The 15,764-nt window shown below is 41.2% G+C and overlaps 1 protein-coding gene and 2 non-coding genes across 3 annotated transcripts; 2 read left to right on the top strand and 1 right to left on the bottom strand.

Moving 5' to 3' along the window:
* Positions 1-7,001: 7,001 nt before the first annotated feature.
* On the top strand, positions 7,002-10,202 carry EPA14a (the record flags this gene model as incomplete). Its single annotated transcript, XM_065626651.1, has 1 exon — positions 7,002-10,202. One exon carries the CDS (start codon positions 7,002-7,004, stop codon positions 10,200-10,202), a length of 3,201 nt encoding a protein of 1,066 aa, XP_065482723.1.
* Positions 10,203-11,563: 1,361 nt separating this feature from the next.
* RDN5-1.4 lies at positions 11,564-11,684 on the bottom strand. Its single transcript, XR_010605610.1, has one exon. It is a non-coding gene; the product is annotated as a 5S ribosomal RNA (ribosomal RNA).
* A 2,129-nt stretch (positions 11,685-13,813) lies between these two features.
* On the top strand, positions 13,814-15,613 carry RDN18-1.4. Its single transcript, XR_010605609.1, has one exon. It is a non-coding gene; the product is annotated as an 18S ribosomal RNA (ribosomal RNA).
* The last annotated feature ends 151 nt before the right edge of the window (positions 15,614-15,764 follow it).

Here is a 15,764-nt window from a genome sequence, read left to right as displayed (position 1 = left end):
CAGACCCCACAGCACCCAGACCCCACAGCACCCAGACCCCACAGCACCCAGACCCCACAGCACCCAGACCCCACAGCACCCAGACCCCACAGCACCCAGACCCCACAGCACCCAGACCCCACAGCACCCAGACCCCACAGCACCCAGACCCCACAGCACCCAGACCCCACAGCACCCAGACCCCACAGCACCCAGACCCCACAGCACCCAGACCCCACAGCACCCAGACCCCACAGCACCCAGACCCCACAGCACCCAGACCCCACAGCACCCAGACCCCACAGCACCCAGACCCCACAGCACCCAGACCCCACAGCACCCAGACCCCACAGCACCCAGACCCCACAGCACCCAGACCCCACAGCACCCAGACCCCACAGCACCCAGACCCCACAGCACCCAGACCCCACAGCACCCAGACCCCACAGCACCCAGACCCCACAGCACCCAGACCCCACAGATGTTTTTAATTTGTATCGATGTTTAATTTAAATTCAAAAATTTACTGCTAATATTTTATCGATTGATGAAGATGTGGAATATAATTGAATCTTTGAAATTGGTTTAGTATTCACTTTCAATAGTAGAATGATGAACTGCAATATTTTCGGCTTCCTTTTTGTTCAGGTAGAATTAGTTATCGTTGTGAATGTAAACGGTAACTTATTTTATAATTATTCGATTATAAAATTGAACACTCATGTTTCCAAATTTGGTTCACATTTAAAATTAATATTTAGATAATGATTCATTACAATAATATGTTTTACTTGTGTTAGTCAGTTATGTTTTTATTCGTCAACCAAAACATAAAATGTTTTTGTGTCGTTCTACGAACAATACTTACCTCACTTGGTCTTAAAAAGCTCTTGACTATGTAAATAAAGCATAATTTTTTTTCCTTTCTTGCTTTATATATATATATTGGTCTTTATTCGCATTTGGTTTAAAATATAAAATCTTCGTTTCAAAACATTCCCGTTCACTTTTGAAGCAGACCTTCACTTCCTTCTGTACTTGAAGTGATGATAGTACCACGGGTGGAATCTGCCTAATATTGTGTAAGTTATTCTGACAAATTATTTCTTTAGGGCAATGATCAATTTATGAAAATCATTTAATTCCTTGTAACTCTTCTATCCCAGCTATTCCATTAGTCTTGGTTCTAATGCCATACCAATCTCGACAAATATTATTCTTGGTTTTTTACAAAATCTTTACGAAATAACAACTGTTAATTGGGGGATTCAACCAAATGACTGTTGTAGTCGTATATCTTTCCTATAACTTTATTTCTCCTATTTTAATGTTGTTGAGTAAATATCATTTTTGCAACCAACATTCTTTGCAGCCAACATTCTTTGCAGCCAGCATCAATTTTTGTCGTATAAATTGATTTTCTAGCATTGAAATTTTTGCCTACATAGTAAAGTACACAGAGGTCGAAAAATGGGGTGGCGTTACCATTACGTAAGTTTTGGGTTCAGTGCTAGGCACAAACTCAAAACAATATTAAAATGATTTACCTATCGTAATAACAAAGGTTGTGTGTTTACATGCGACTTCTGCATCAGATGGCCGGCCGAGTTTGCTACAATTACATAACACCCAACCCCATTTCAATAATACTCAATAAGTAGGACAGAACATATGGTAAACATGACCTTATCGAGCTATCAAGAAGATGTTTCGGGTGGTACACAGCAGTTCATAATCAACAGAAAATTCTAATGAAGCAATGAAACAACACAGTATACATTGGAAATCCACACTGCACCTCTACCCTTCTCTCTTATTGAGAAATTACTTGCTCTTTTGTCATGCAAGCTTAGATTATTAATTTCATTAGTGATTTGTAGTGAAATTGAAATTATCATTACAATATCATTGGTGAAATCATGTTCATATTACCTTTTGGTACTATTACAGTGTTATAAAAATAAGTATTGCATGACTGGCCTTTCCTATAAGGCAAGAGCTTTTGGAAAGAAATAGATAACGAAATCCTTCATTATATGGATACATAGTCATGAAGGTGCACCTCTTTTAATTAAGACTTTAATTAAGGTGAATAAAATTTAAATCAAATTTACAGTACGTATTAATTACTAACCAAAAGGGTGGAATAATTAATGCTACTGTAATCGGTATATCTCAATAAGCGTGTTTCACTGAGTTAAATTTTGATTTATTAAAATTTCAGAAGCTTACAATTTATAACTACTACGTCAACAAACTGTATCACATTTCATCAATAATACTCGCTTTATATCACTTGCTTATTATCAAACATTCAGTTTGTTTTTTTTTGATAGGTATAAATTTAAGGGTTAGGACTAGAATATAATGTCATTAAACAGAGCTCTTTACAATTGCTTTACATGCATGCATATACTGCTTTTGCAATTTTCTCAATAATTTCATTTCAAAGTAGATGATTACACATAGCTTAAACCAAAAAACTAATTCTTTATATATGTACCATCTATTTCTAGATTATTGTATGGGTGCCAGCGAACAAATTCAATATTATTTATGATCGAGAACGAATATGATCATATGAGAAACCTGCGTTACATATGAGGTAGGTAGGATTATTGTATCACATTGCCACTCATTGCCACTCATTGCCACTCATTGACTAACTGTTCATAATGGCACAGAAAAAAAATTCATAGAAACAGAGACCTATTTACAGTTGATAACAACAAAGGCAAACCAAAAAGAGATTTGCAACTAAATGAATTATTTTCTAGGTGAGACTGTTACCTATACTTCCTGAAAATAAAGACTCCAATTCCGATTTCTGGAGTAGTAAACTTCGCACTAACTACTCTTAGTAATGTTATTATTATCATATCTCAGGACAATAGAGTATAAATACTCCAAGGATTAATCAGAAAAAAATATGAAGGTAAAACATATATTCGATGAATAGACTATACTATTGTTTCGGTAAGCCTACAACAATACTACTTGCTTATTATCTTTTCCAAAGTAATGGGCCACTTAATTCTAATCATATTAAATTGACACTTCAACAATATCTAATCATTTTTCTATCTGCGATGTAATGAGGACAATCTATTGTGAATTACTCTCCTTGTACATTCACATTTAGTTGAAATAACAAAAAATTGTACATATATCAGTTCTGCTCATAATTTTCAATTATACAGTCCCACTTAGGGCCCAACAAATTTCTTAGTGTACTATCATTTTAAAAGCATGAAAAGTCTTTAATTTACTGTTATCATATTCAAAGAGTAACGAAGTCGAACCACAGCATCTATTCCAGGCAAACAAAAAAACGGTTAGTAAGACATATTTTACAGATGAATTTCTTTCCAGCACAATAATTTAGGGCTGAATTAAACCTTTTCATAGATTAGATTTAGTACCGTAGTTCTAAGATATCATCATAAGATATTTCCTCTAACCACCAGTCCAGCGATAACGACATATACTTTTCCGTTCAATACATTATGATCGAAATATATGTGACCCGGTGCCACAAAAGAATAGCGCAACAAATTTATACATGGACAACAGACTGAGTTAGTAGATAGAAGTATGGAAATTGCAGTATCGGAGGGTTTTTCTGTACCAAGGTTCCCGAAAAGTGTACCTTGTACATATACCTTCATAATATTACTTATATATCTCATCAGAAGAAAGATATTTTGTAACTTGATTTGTAGTTGTTTTACGATTTTAATGTTATAGTATTATCCTTCGGCCAGGCTGTGAGTTGGCTTCATGCATTTAGCCATTGTAGTTCTCTAATATTTGGGAACTGAACAATATTTAAAAATAAAAATGTGTATATACTACTAATCATAACTTTGATGGGGCGACATCTGACTTTTTAACTGGAGTAATAGTACTACAAAATAAATATGTTAACCAAGAAATAGCTCACAGATTATGTATGAATTAAGTATAAATATAAAGGTCGATCGAATACCCTTACCTTTAGAGATTGCTTTGTAAATAACAATATCTAAAGGCATCGTAAGCGAGACTGTTCTTTAGAACAATGAATACTTATTTTTTGCACAGCAATTACGTCCTTACTCTTACACTGATATAAAACGTACAATCACTTTTATTGATCTACAGCGAACCATGTTATATATTTAGATTAGGTGTATCATTTGCCAGTTTGCCGGTAACAGTGAGGTTGTTTAATGTTATCAATTATCCATCATCAGAACTACCAACTATTATTATTCTAAATCAAATAAAACGAGTGTTTACATTTTTTCATTGGATTTATTTCCTTGAATGTTGGAGAGACGGTTTTAAAGGCATAGCTTTAATATGATTATACTAATAGTAACTTGAATGCAATTTTGGTTTGTATGACCAAAACATAAATTGTTTGGAGTTTCGGACAGATATTATTAACCTATTCTACAAACGTCATGGGACTTCTATACTTTCATCAATGTGATAAGACTGAACACAAAAAATCTCCTTTGCCAATATATAACACAAGTCTTTAAGAATACTATAACTTATTACTAGTCATACAGGTAAAGTGAGGCGTCTGTGTATTAAAAATTGTACTGACTCTAAAGCTAACATATATGCTACAGATAATTATCACTTTTTGTGTTATTGGAGAGCTTAATGATCCATCTTTTCTGATTAGATTATGAGATTACGATGTGTCCTAAGCGCTTTATTACTTTTTATAATAACTGCTACAGGTTTAGTATAATCATATATAATTTAATATCCTGTTCTGTATGTTCAGAAGCACCCTTTTCTCCGTATTGATATAGTAAACTTGGCTACAAACACTTATTATTGGTATGTGTAAACTCCTTATACTTATACCCTTTTAGAGAAGAGTAGTTACTTTTAGCTATCAAACATGGTGAATTGACGACATCTAAAAACAAAATATTTGATAGTGGAAACTAAAGAAACGTCCCTGATACTTGTATAACTCGGTTCAAATATAAATCACGCAAAGATATACTATGAGTAAACAAAAAAAAGACTGTAATGATTAGTTTGAGCAGTTGATATTAAATCTCATTTATGTAAGCCTACACATTTGAGCTACTATCTGCAATGATATCACTTGCTCTAATGTAGAAGTTACGTCAGTTAGTTATAGTTGATATTATGATGTGTTGGTTGTTTCCTTTATTGTTCATGGAGTGAAAAACAAGCACAATAATCATTAATAAAATTTTTCTTGTTTCTATTAGGTACCTTTGTCAATAAATTAGGTAAATAGATGGTCTTCATTGACAACAAGCCAATTATCAAGATCTGAAACTTAAAAAGGTCGTTCCTCCACAAATTTGGGTTTAGAAAGCTCACATTTGCATCAAATTATAGCATAGTAGCATATTTATTGGATTATTAACTAGCACATGCAATACCTTTTCGCGTTCGTAATTTCCTCCAACATATAATACTGTTTCATAGTTATTTCAAGGTAGGAAAATCCCATAATTATTTCCTAATTGGGACAAAAAGTTTCACCATGTGCGATAAATCCGGTAAATCATTTTCGTGTTGGGGTATATGTTATGATTTACTTATTGCAATGAGGAGGAGATAAAATAAGGGGTCTGTGAAATTCCCACATCAGATAATAAACCAAATATCTTTCATAGATTTATTAGTGCATAATTTTATCATTTAAAAATAGATTTGATAACAAGTTCATATAACGTAATTTTTACTGACGTTCTCATTTCAATCTCATTGATTATAGAATCGGAGTTATCAGGAAAATAGATGAGTAGCTAGGATTGCTTTCCTCTTGGTATCCTTAATCTCGAAATAATGGTAGGAACGTCTTTTTTGAAACAGATTCTCCTCTGTTAATATGCCTAACACGAAACCTATCTAATATGAGACTCCACAATGCTATTTTTCTTTTGCATATAATGCAATAAAGAGTAAATTAAAGATGAAAAGTTACATCACTTGAGATCATGTCTCCAACGGATATAAACTTATAGCATGGTGTTCCTTTGGAGCCATTCCTTTCTCCTGATGATCTAGATTTCTAAATATAACTTTGCTAACAAATTATGAACATAATTTGAATCAGATCATTTGAACCCACATAATTCACCTAGTAGCACTTACCAGACGCGAAAATGAAATATAAATGATTTACTCTGATTTTATTAGTTTACCTAATAGTTTTGCTTGGCAATATTGATTTACATGAACTAGATAGCTGGTGCCCAATAATTAAGAGCACATAGTTTTGGTTCTCTATCCTAAAGGAGATAAGCTACATGAAACATCATATAGGAAGATCTGCTTATAATTCTTCTTGTTGTCTCAGAATATCAGCTAAATCATGTTTCCTCTGGTTATGGTGTCGATTAAGCTATGATTTAAAAAAACCATTATTAAATTAACCTTTCATAGCATTGTGACTGTTGCATCATGGTTGCATCATCGTTTAAATGATTGTTTCATACTAATCATTATTAACAGTCAAAATAAAAGAGGTCTGGTGCCTGTCAGATCATTAAGGTCAAAAAATTTGGCGTCTTTTGTTATGATTCAAATAAACACAGGGATTTTTAATTACAAAAATTAATAGCAATTGCAAAACTTAATAGCTGACTATGACAACTCATCTCTAAAAATAGATTTCACGCAGACACAAGACAATCATATTACACAATAGTAAGTTTTTTTTTTGCCTCTTCATTAGGTAATAATAGTAAAGCACATTAGTGTTGAATTAGCATGTAATTAAAGGATTGATTTTTATTGTACCTAAGGAATTTCTGACTAATATTTACAAGTCAATTTTTGCCTTACAACAACATAATCAAAAAATAATCTGACTATAGAAAAGAATAATATATAAGGGACCAAATATTTCGAGATAACAAAATTATCTTCTTTTTTCTTTTGCTACCCTTTTATAATAACAGCAATAACAGATTAGTTCAAACCCGTACACCAAAAAGTACTGTACTGTTAAGCAAATTATTAATATATCAATTATGTGGAATTGGTTAGTTGTCAGCTACCTGCTGGCATTACAGTGGGTAATTGCTGATGATATAGACTTATCATTTTTAGGTAAGAGATCAGCGGTTCAAAGTAATCCAATTGGATACCCTGTCGGATGTTCCCCAGAAGTCACTACCCCTCTAAACGGTCTAACTATGGAACTATATACTTATCCTATGGTTCCTGGTAATCCTCCAAACTGTTTCGATCCATCCTATGTTAACCCAGAGTACCCTCGTACTGGATATAAGAAGCAAACCATGTTTGCAAAAGTGAATGGTGTTACAGGTCGTTTAAACTACAAATACAGTGTTCCAAAGGTGTGTGTTCCTTTATATGACAAGCTACCTGCAAACTTTAACTATGACAAGCCTTTGACTGTTTCCAACTTCACACTATTAATGTACGGTTACTTCAAACCCAAAGTTTCTGGTATTCACACATTTTATGTTACTGCGGATGATCTATTGTATATCAATTTTGGTGCTGGAAATGCATTTGATTGTTGTAAGAGAGAGCAAAGCAAAGACAATTTAGGAGAATATGTTGCATATGACATTTGGCATGTTGACCATTCCAAGAATAAGGTGAGTGTGAATCTTGAAAAAGACATTTACTATCCAATCAGGATGTTCTATAATAACATCGGTAAAGACTCCGAGTTGGATCTTTCCTTTACCGTTAATGGTGCGCCTACACGTATCACAGACTTCACTGGCTATTTATTTTCGGTTCCTGATACATCAAATGCCTGTCCGGCCTTGATTGATTATGAAACAACTTGCAGAAGTATCGATTCTACCACAACTTATAGTACGAAGTACATTACTACCAAGCCTGCAGAAAATATCCTGCCAGTTACAAAGACTGTTTACTACATAGCTACTCCTTGTTCTGTTCAACCTTCGTCGAGTATGGAATGTAAGGGTGGATTTTTTGATCCATTAGGTAACACTTGTTACTACCCAAAACCAACACCATCCCCATCACCATCCCCATCTCCAAGTCCTAAACCATCTCCATCTCCATCTCCATCTCCATCCCCATCACCATCCCCATCACCAAGTCCTAAACCTTCCCCATCCCCATCTCCATCCCCATCTCCATCTCCATCCCCATCACCAAGTCCTAAACCATCCCCATCTCCATCCCCATCACCATCTCCATCCCCATCTCCATCTCCATCCCCATCACCAAGTCCTAAACCATCTCCATCTCCATCCCCATCTCCATCCCCATCTCCATCTCCATCTCCATCCCCATCTCCATCCCCATCTCCATCTCCATCCCCATCCCCATCCCCATCACCAAGTCCTAAACCATCCCCATCCCCATCCCCATCACCAAGTCCTAAACCATCTCCATCTCCATCCCCATCCCCATCTCCATCTCCATCCCCATCCCCATCCCCATCCCCATCTCCATCTCCATCCCCATCCCCATCCCCATCCCCATCACCAAGTCCTAAACCATCTCCACCCCCATATCCAAGCAATTCTTCTTATATTCCATCTTCATCACTATCTCCTTCTCCATCACCAAGTCCAAGTCCAAAGCCATCTCCATCACCATCCCCATCACCAAGTCCTAAACCATCTCCATCCCCATCTCCATCTCCATCCCCATCTCCATCTCCATCACCAAGTCCTAAACCATCTCCATCCCCATCTCCATCTCCATCCCCATCACCATCTCCATCCCCATCTCCATCTCCATCCCCATCACCAAGTCCTAAACCATCTCCATCTCCATCCCCATCTCCAAGTCCAAAGCCATCTCCATCTCCATCGCCTTCCGTTTCTGTATCAGTGACCACAAAAACAATTACTTTGACAAATGGAAGTATCACAACTGTTACAGTTACTGTAACACCAACATCTCCTAGTGGAGGTGGTAATGATGGTAACACTGAGACATTCTCTTTGCCACCACCTTACACAACTACTGTCACAAAGAGTACAACCACTGAAACTGACATCGTCTCCTTCTTCCCATCCACTGACTCCGATGGTCATACCCGTACCGGCACAACCACTATCACCCTAACGGGTAGCAAGCCAAGTAGTGACACTGTTACCATTATTTCCAATACACCATCTGGAAGTATTCCTGTAAGCCCATTGGTTTCCACAAAGACAGTCACTTTGACCAATGGTATAATTACTACAGTTACAACTACAATTACTCCAACCCCAGGCAATGGTGGTAATGGCGGTAACACTCCAACCCCAGGCAATGGTGGTAACGGTGGCAACGGCGGTAACGGCGGTAACGGCGGTAACGGCGGTAACGGCGGTAACGGCGGTAACGGCGGCAACACTCCAACCCCAGGCAATGGTGGTAACGGCGGTAACGGCGGCAACGGCGGTAACACTCCAACCCCAGGCAATGGTGGTAACGGCGGTAACGGCGGTAACGGCGGTAACACTCCAACCCCAGGCAATGGTGGTAACGGCGGTAACGGCGGCAACGGCGGTAACACTCCAACCCCAGGCAATGGTGGTAACGGCGGTAACGGCAGTAACGGCGGCAACACTCCAACCCCAGGCAATGGTGGTAACGGCGGTAACACTCCAACCCCAGGCAATGGCGGTAACGGCGGCGGTAACGGCGGTAACGGCGGTAACGGCGGTAACGGCGGTAACGGCGGTAACGGCGGTAACGGCGGTAACGGCGGTAACGGCGGTAACGGCGGTAACGGCGGCAACACTCCGACCCCAGGCAATGGTGGTAACGGCGGTAACGGCGGCAACGGCGGTAACACTCCAACCCCAGGCAATGGTGGTAACGGCGGTAACGGCGGCAACGGCGGTAACACTCCAACCCCAGGCAATGGTGGTAACGGCGGTAACACTCCAACCCCAGGCAATGGCGGTAACGGCGGTAACACTCCAACCCCAGGCAATGGCGGTAACGGCGGTAACAATAATAATGGATCCGTTAACAGTAGTGCCAGTCGTCCATCAACTTCTCCTTCTAGTTTATCGAACAATATCGCGCAATCTCCAAGTGTTGTGCAATCAGGTAGTTCAAGAAGTGGAGCCAATAACAATGTGTCATCACAGAATAAGCCTAATACAGCAGTTCCAAACCAACCTACGCCATCTGTCTACAGAGGTTCTGCTGTTAAGCAATCGACTGTCGGTATGGTATTTTTATTACCAATACTTCTCTCTTTATCCTTTATTTGAATCATAACACACTGTAAGATTGTATAACGAGGGCCAAACTTTTAAATATCAACTGAGTTCTTTCGTTAACCGGGTTATACAATTCTAAATCTTTCGCTTCTTATTCTTTATATTTTACATTTTCATGAGCAAAAATGATACCTTTTGTACTAGTTCGTTGGGGATATATTTATATGTTAAAACATCAACTATATCAAATAAATACTTAAATATATCCTTCATAATTTTATTTTGATTATACTTAAAGATCACTTCTTAAAGCCATATAAAATATACTAGACTAATATAACTAACTTTATGCATTAGTGAGATGAGATCTTAATAATCAAATCGTCGAACTACTGTTTTCAGCCACTCAATGTATTTCCTGTTGAAAAAATAGGAACCAGTATAATTTCAATACGATATTACGTACTTTAGTGTATAGTGAGAACCTATAGGGAGATTGGTGAGAAAGTGTGGAACGAGGGTGGCATGCAAGATAGAGTTAGAGTTAGGGTTTGGGATTGGGATTGGAGATTGGAGATTGGAGATTGGATTACAAATGCTGATGAATGCTGATGTAAGAGGCGGCTACAAAAGAGGTTGTTGGGTTTATGTGTATAAGGATTTGTTGTAAAGTGCAAGAGAGTGTTGGTTTGTTTTTTTGGGGGATGTGGTTTAGTATTCTGAGGTTTTGAGCTGTGGGAGTGGAAGCTGTAGTTGTTCTTGTATTGTATTGTGGTGTATTGTCTTGTTTTAGTTGTCGCTTTGTCTTGTTACTTGCTCGATCTCATCAACTTTTGATGCCAAAAAGTAGTGATCCTGGAGACATCTTGACGAGTTCTAGAGATATAGCCATGATTGTTGTACCTGTGTAATCTGCGGAGGTCAATTGGTCTGTTTCTTCATTGCTTGATGTACCTTCCATCCCTCTTGAGGCGGGATCATCCATTCTTGTCACTCTTGCATTAGTCGATGTCTGCGTGCTTCGGGTGCTGATTTCTCTCTGGGGGTGCGTGTTGGTGCACTGTAAGGTGGTCAATTGTTCTTGTCGGGGTCTGTTATGGTGGTGTGTGAACCAGTTGTGTTGAAATCGGACCACTTTTGGTCTCCCCAGGTCTTGGAAATACCCATTTGGAGGCTCTTTGCGATGGCCCAAAACCGACGTCGACGTCGACGTTGAAAATTTTCACTCTTTCAGTCTTTGTTTGTGGCGAAAAACCAAAAAAAATACAGTATGTCACGTAGGTGGCGATATATGTCACATGTCTTTTTCATGATCTCGCCCGTACAAAAAATTAATCTGGCCTGGATTCGAACCCTGGTGCGGGCTGTTCTGGGGAAATCTGGGATTTTGGCAAAAAAAATAAAAAAAAAAGAGATTGCAGCACCTGAGTTTCGCGTATGGTCACCCACTACACTACTCGGTCAGGCTCTCACAAGCTTAACTACAGTTGATCGGACGGGAAACGGTGCTTTCTTGTGGATATGGCCGCAACCGAAAGATCGTAAAAAAAAAAAGGGTATGTAGGACCAAGCCTGGGTAGGTCGGTGCTGTGGGAAGGGGTGTGGCTAGTGACAAGGCCCGGGAGCAGTCACGGGAGGAGTCAGAAAAGACGACCGGCAAAACAACTTCAGGAACACTTTTGGGAAACTTTTTGTATGGCAACCGGGGGGTGTTAGGGTGTGTGTGGGGGTGGTTTGCAGGGTAGTTTCGAAAACCACTGGCAAAAGTTGGTGTATGGGGGGTGTGGATGGTGGAAAATAGGGTGGTGTGGTGTCGGGCTGGGGGGGTAGGGTCGGAAGTTTGTATGGCAGGTGTGGGTTTTTATGGTGGCAGTGGATGGAGTTCGGACGGCTCGATTCGTTGGAGCTGAGAAACGGGGCGGTTGGCGGGGTCCCCGGGGGTGGAATCGGCGATTTGGGGTGGTGACATGGCCGTTTCGGGTGCTCCGGGCCCTGCGGCGGAAATACCCACACTGGTCTAGAAATAGTTGTACAATATCCGGTAATTTCCGTTGGTAATGGTTGGCGGATTGCGGAGGTTGTGTTTGTTTATTCTGTGGGAGTATATGTTGAGTGTATGGATGTGTGTTGTTAGTATGGTGGAAGGTAGTGATATGGTACCTAAACATCAATTTTGAAGTACGAGAAATCGGACAAGTGTTCGGAGTGGGGAAAGTGGGCGGGAGAATACCGGGATTGGTAAAATGGTGGCTGGGAAGATGGGGGATGCAAGACCGAGAAGTTGCCGGGGCGCGGAAGCGGATGATCTGCGGCGGAAATGGTGCACTTTGCGGGGTAGGGTGGCCGGTACGGGCGATATTTGTATGGCAGGGTGGTGTTTTTAGTTGCGGATCGTGAAGCGAAAATTCAGAAACCCCAAACCCGATTTTAGGTTCGGAAGTGTTACGGGGTTCCGAGGGCTCGCCCTTGGGGCTGGAGTTTTTGCGTGCGGGGGACGTGAGTCGTGAGTCACTGTGTCACCTGTGACGGGTACTTAAGTGTCCGTTTTGGGTAATGATGTGCGGCGGGCGGGTTTACCCGCGAGTCATGCGAGTCATGGGCGGAAATCCGGGGGCGGGGCGACGTGCGGAGTGCGCGGGCGGCCATGTGACCACGTGCGACGGCACACGTTTTATTTTTCGCAGCCGAGTGCCGAGTGCCGGGGCCCAAAGCCATAGTTAAGGGCGTGGTTGTGCGGGCGTTTCTGGGGACAGCACCTGTGGGAGGCTCGCAAAGTGTCGGGCGACCCTGGGATTTCGAGGGCCGGATCTGGGCCTGAGGCTCGCGTGTTGCTGCTGGAGCAGGACGGGGAGGCCTCGAGCTGTTCAAAGTGGACTGCAGATGCCAGATGCCGGGCCCTTTGGCTACTTTTCGAGCCAGGCCGAAGAGCAAGCTCGGTCCGGGGGTACTTCATGCGAAAGCAGTTGAAAGTGAAGTTTGAAAGAGTTCGGAAACGAGCTCGAGTAGAGCTTGTGCTTGAATATGGCCTCGTCAATCGGTGGAGAGGGTCGCTGGGTGATCGTCAGATCTGCTCAGTCCCTATACAGCGAGCTTGACATGGGCGAAGCGGCGTAACCTTTGTTCTTGCAAAGGGGAAGCTGCGGACGCCTGAACAGTCTCATCCTGGACATCTTGCGATTCCATGGGTGAGCAGAGAAGGATTTGGTGGATTACTAGCTGATAGCAATCTATTTCAAAGAATTCTAATTTGGGGGAATGCCTGGACAGATAGCCGGTCTGCTACGTTTATTCGTTTTGACTGTGATTTGTCTAGTGTAACCTCCTCTCTTGCGGGTGATATCAAACCTTTGTTCTGTGAAACACCGGGACAGTGTTTGGTGGACTCTCTGCATGAGGAACTCAAAGAGTGCTATGGCAAGAATTAAGTGATTAGAGAACTTAGTGCTTGCAGGGTGGGCTGCTGCTGGGTGAATTTCTGCCTGGTGGTGTCTGCTTTTGCGGGCAGAGGAGAGAGAGACAAGGTAATTGTTTTTCTTTCCTTGTGATCTGTGCTTAATTCGTTGTTTCAACGAGTTAACATTCAATATCTACGAGGGTGTTTTCTGGGGGGGTGTTGAGGCTAGTCTTCGACAACCCCTCGGAGAACATACTTTCAAGATAGTTATCTGGTTGATCCTGCCAGTAGTCATATGCTTGTCTCAAAGATTAAGCCATGCATGTCTAAGTATAAGCAATTTATACAGTGAAACTGCGAATGGCTCATTAAATCAGTTATCGTTTATTTGATAGTTCCTTTACTACATGGTATAACTGTGGTAATTCTAGAGCTAATACATGCTTAAAATCTCGACCTCTTGGAAGAGATGTATTTATTAGATAAAAAATCAATGTCTTCGGACTTTTTGATGATTCATAATAACTTTTCGAATCGCATGGCCTTGTGCTGGCGATGGTTCATTCAAATTTCTGCCCTATCAACTTTCGATGGTAGGATAGTGGCCTACCATGGTTTCAACGGGTAACGGGGAATAAGGGTTCGATTCCGGAGAGGGAGCCTGAGAAACGGCTACCACATCCAAGGAAGGCAGCAGGCGCGCAAATTACCCAATCCTGACACAGGGAGGTAGTGACAATAAATAACGATACAGGGCCCATTCGGGTCTTGTAATTGGAATGAGTACAATGTAAATACCTTAACGAGGAACAATTGGAGGGCAAGTCTGGTGCCAGCAGCCGCGGTAATTCCAGCTCCAATAGCGTATATTAAAGTTGTTGCAGTTAAAAAGCTCGTAGTTGAACTTTGGGCCTGGGTGGCCGGTCCGATTTTTTCGTGTACTGGAATGCACCCGGGCCTTTCCTTCTGGCTAACCCCAAGTCCTTGTGGCTTGGCGGCGAACCAGGACTTTTACTTTGAAAAAATTAGAGTGTTCAAAGCAGGCGTATTGCTCGAATATATTAGCATGGAATAATGGAATAGGACGTTTGGTTCTATTTTGTTGGTTTCTAGGACCATCGTAATGATTAATAGGGACGGTCGGGGGCATCAGTATTCAATTGTCAGAGGTGAAATTCTTGGATTTATTGAAGACTAACTACTGCGAAAGCATTTGCCAAGGACGTTTTCATTAATCAAGAACGAAAGTTAGGGGATCGAAGATGATCAGATACCGTCGTAGTCTTAACCATAAACTATGCCGACTAGGGATCGGGTGGTGTTTTTTTAGTGACCCACTCGGCACCTTACGAGAAATCAAAGTCTTTGGGTTCTGGGGGGAGTATGGTCGCAAGGCTGAAACTTAAAGGAATTGACGGAAGGGCACCACCAGGAGTGGAGCCTGCGGCTTAATTTGACTCAACACGGGGAAACTCACCAGGTCCAGACACAATAAGGATTGACAGATTGAGAGCTCTTTCTTGATTTTGTGGGTGGTGGTGCATGGCCGTTCTTAGTTGGTGGAGTGATTTGTCTGCTTAATTGCGATAACGAACGAGACCTTAACCTACTAAATAGTGGTGCTAGCATTTGCTGGTTGTCCACTTCTTAGAGGGACTATCGGTTTCAAGCCGATGGAAGTTTGAGGCAATAACAGGTCTGTGATGCCCTTAGACGTTCTGGGCCGCACGCGCGCTACACTGACGGAGCCAGCGAGTCTAACCTTGGCCGAGAGGTCTTGGTAATCTTGTGAAACTCCGTCGTGCTGGGGATAGAGCATTGTAATTATTGCTCTTCAACGAGGAATTCCTAGTAAGCGCAAGTCATCAGCTTGCGTTGATTACGTCCCTGCCCTTTGTACACACCGCCCGTCGCTAGTACCGATTGAATGGCTTAGTGAGGCCTCAGGATCTGCTTAGAAGAGGGGGCGACTCCACTTCAGAGCGGAGAATCTGGTCAAACTTGGTCATTTAGAGGAACTAAAAGTCGTAACAAGGTTTCCGTAGGTGAACCTGCGGAAGGATCATTAAAGAAATTTAATTGATTTGTCTGAGCTCGGAGAGAGACATCTCTGGGGAGGACCAGTGTAGACACTCAGGAGGCTCCTAAAATATTTTCTCTGCTGTGAATGCTATTTCTCCTGCCTGCGCTTAAGTGCGCGGTTGGTGGGTGTTCTGCAG

The sequence above is a fragment of the Nakaseomyces glabratus genome, chromosome L (genome assembly GCF_010111755.1).
Source record: "Nakaseomyces glabratus chromosome L, complete sequence".
NCBI classification, from domain to species: domain Eukaryota; kingdom Fungi; phylum Ascomycota; class Saccharomycetes; order Saccharomycetales; family Saccharomycetaceae; genus Nakaseomyces; species Nakaseomyces glabratus.
The sequence above is the reverse complement of the archived record's forward strand: the minus strand, read 5'-3'. Positions and strand labels throughout refer to the sequence as shown.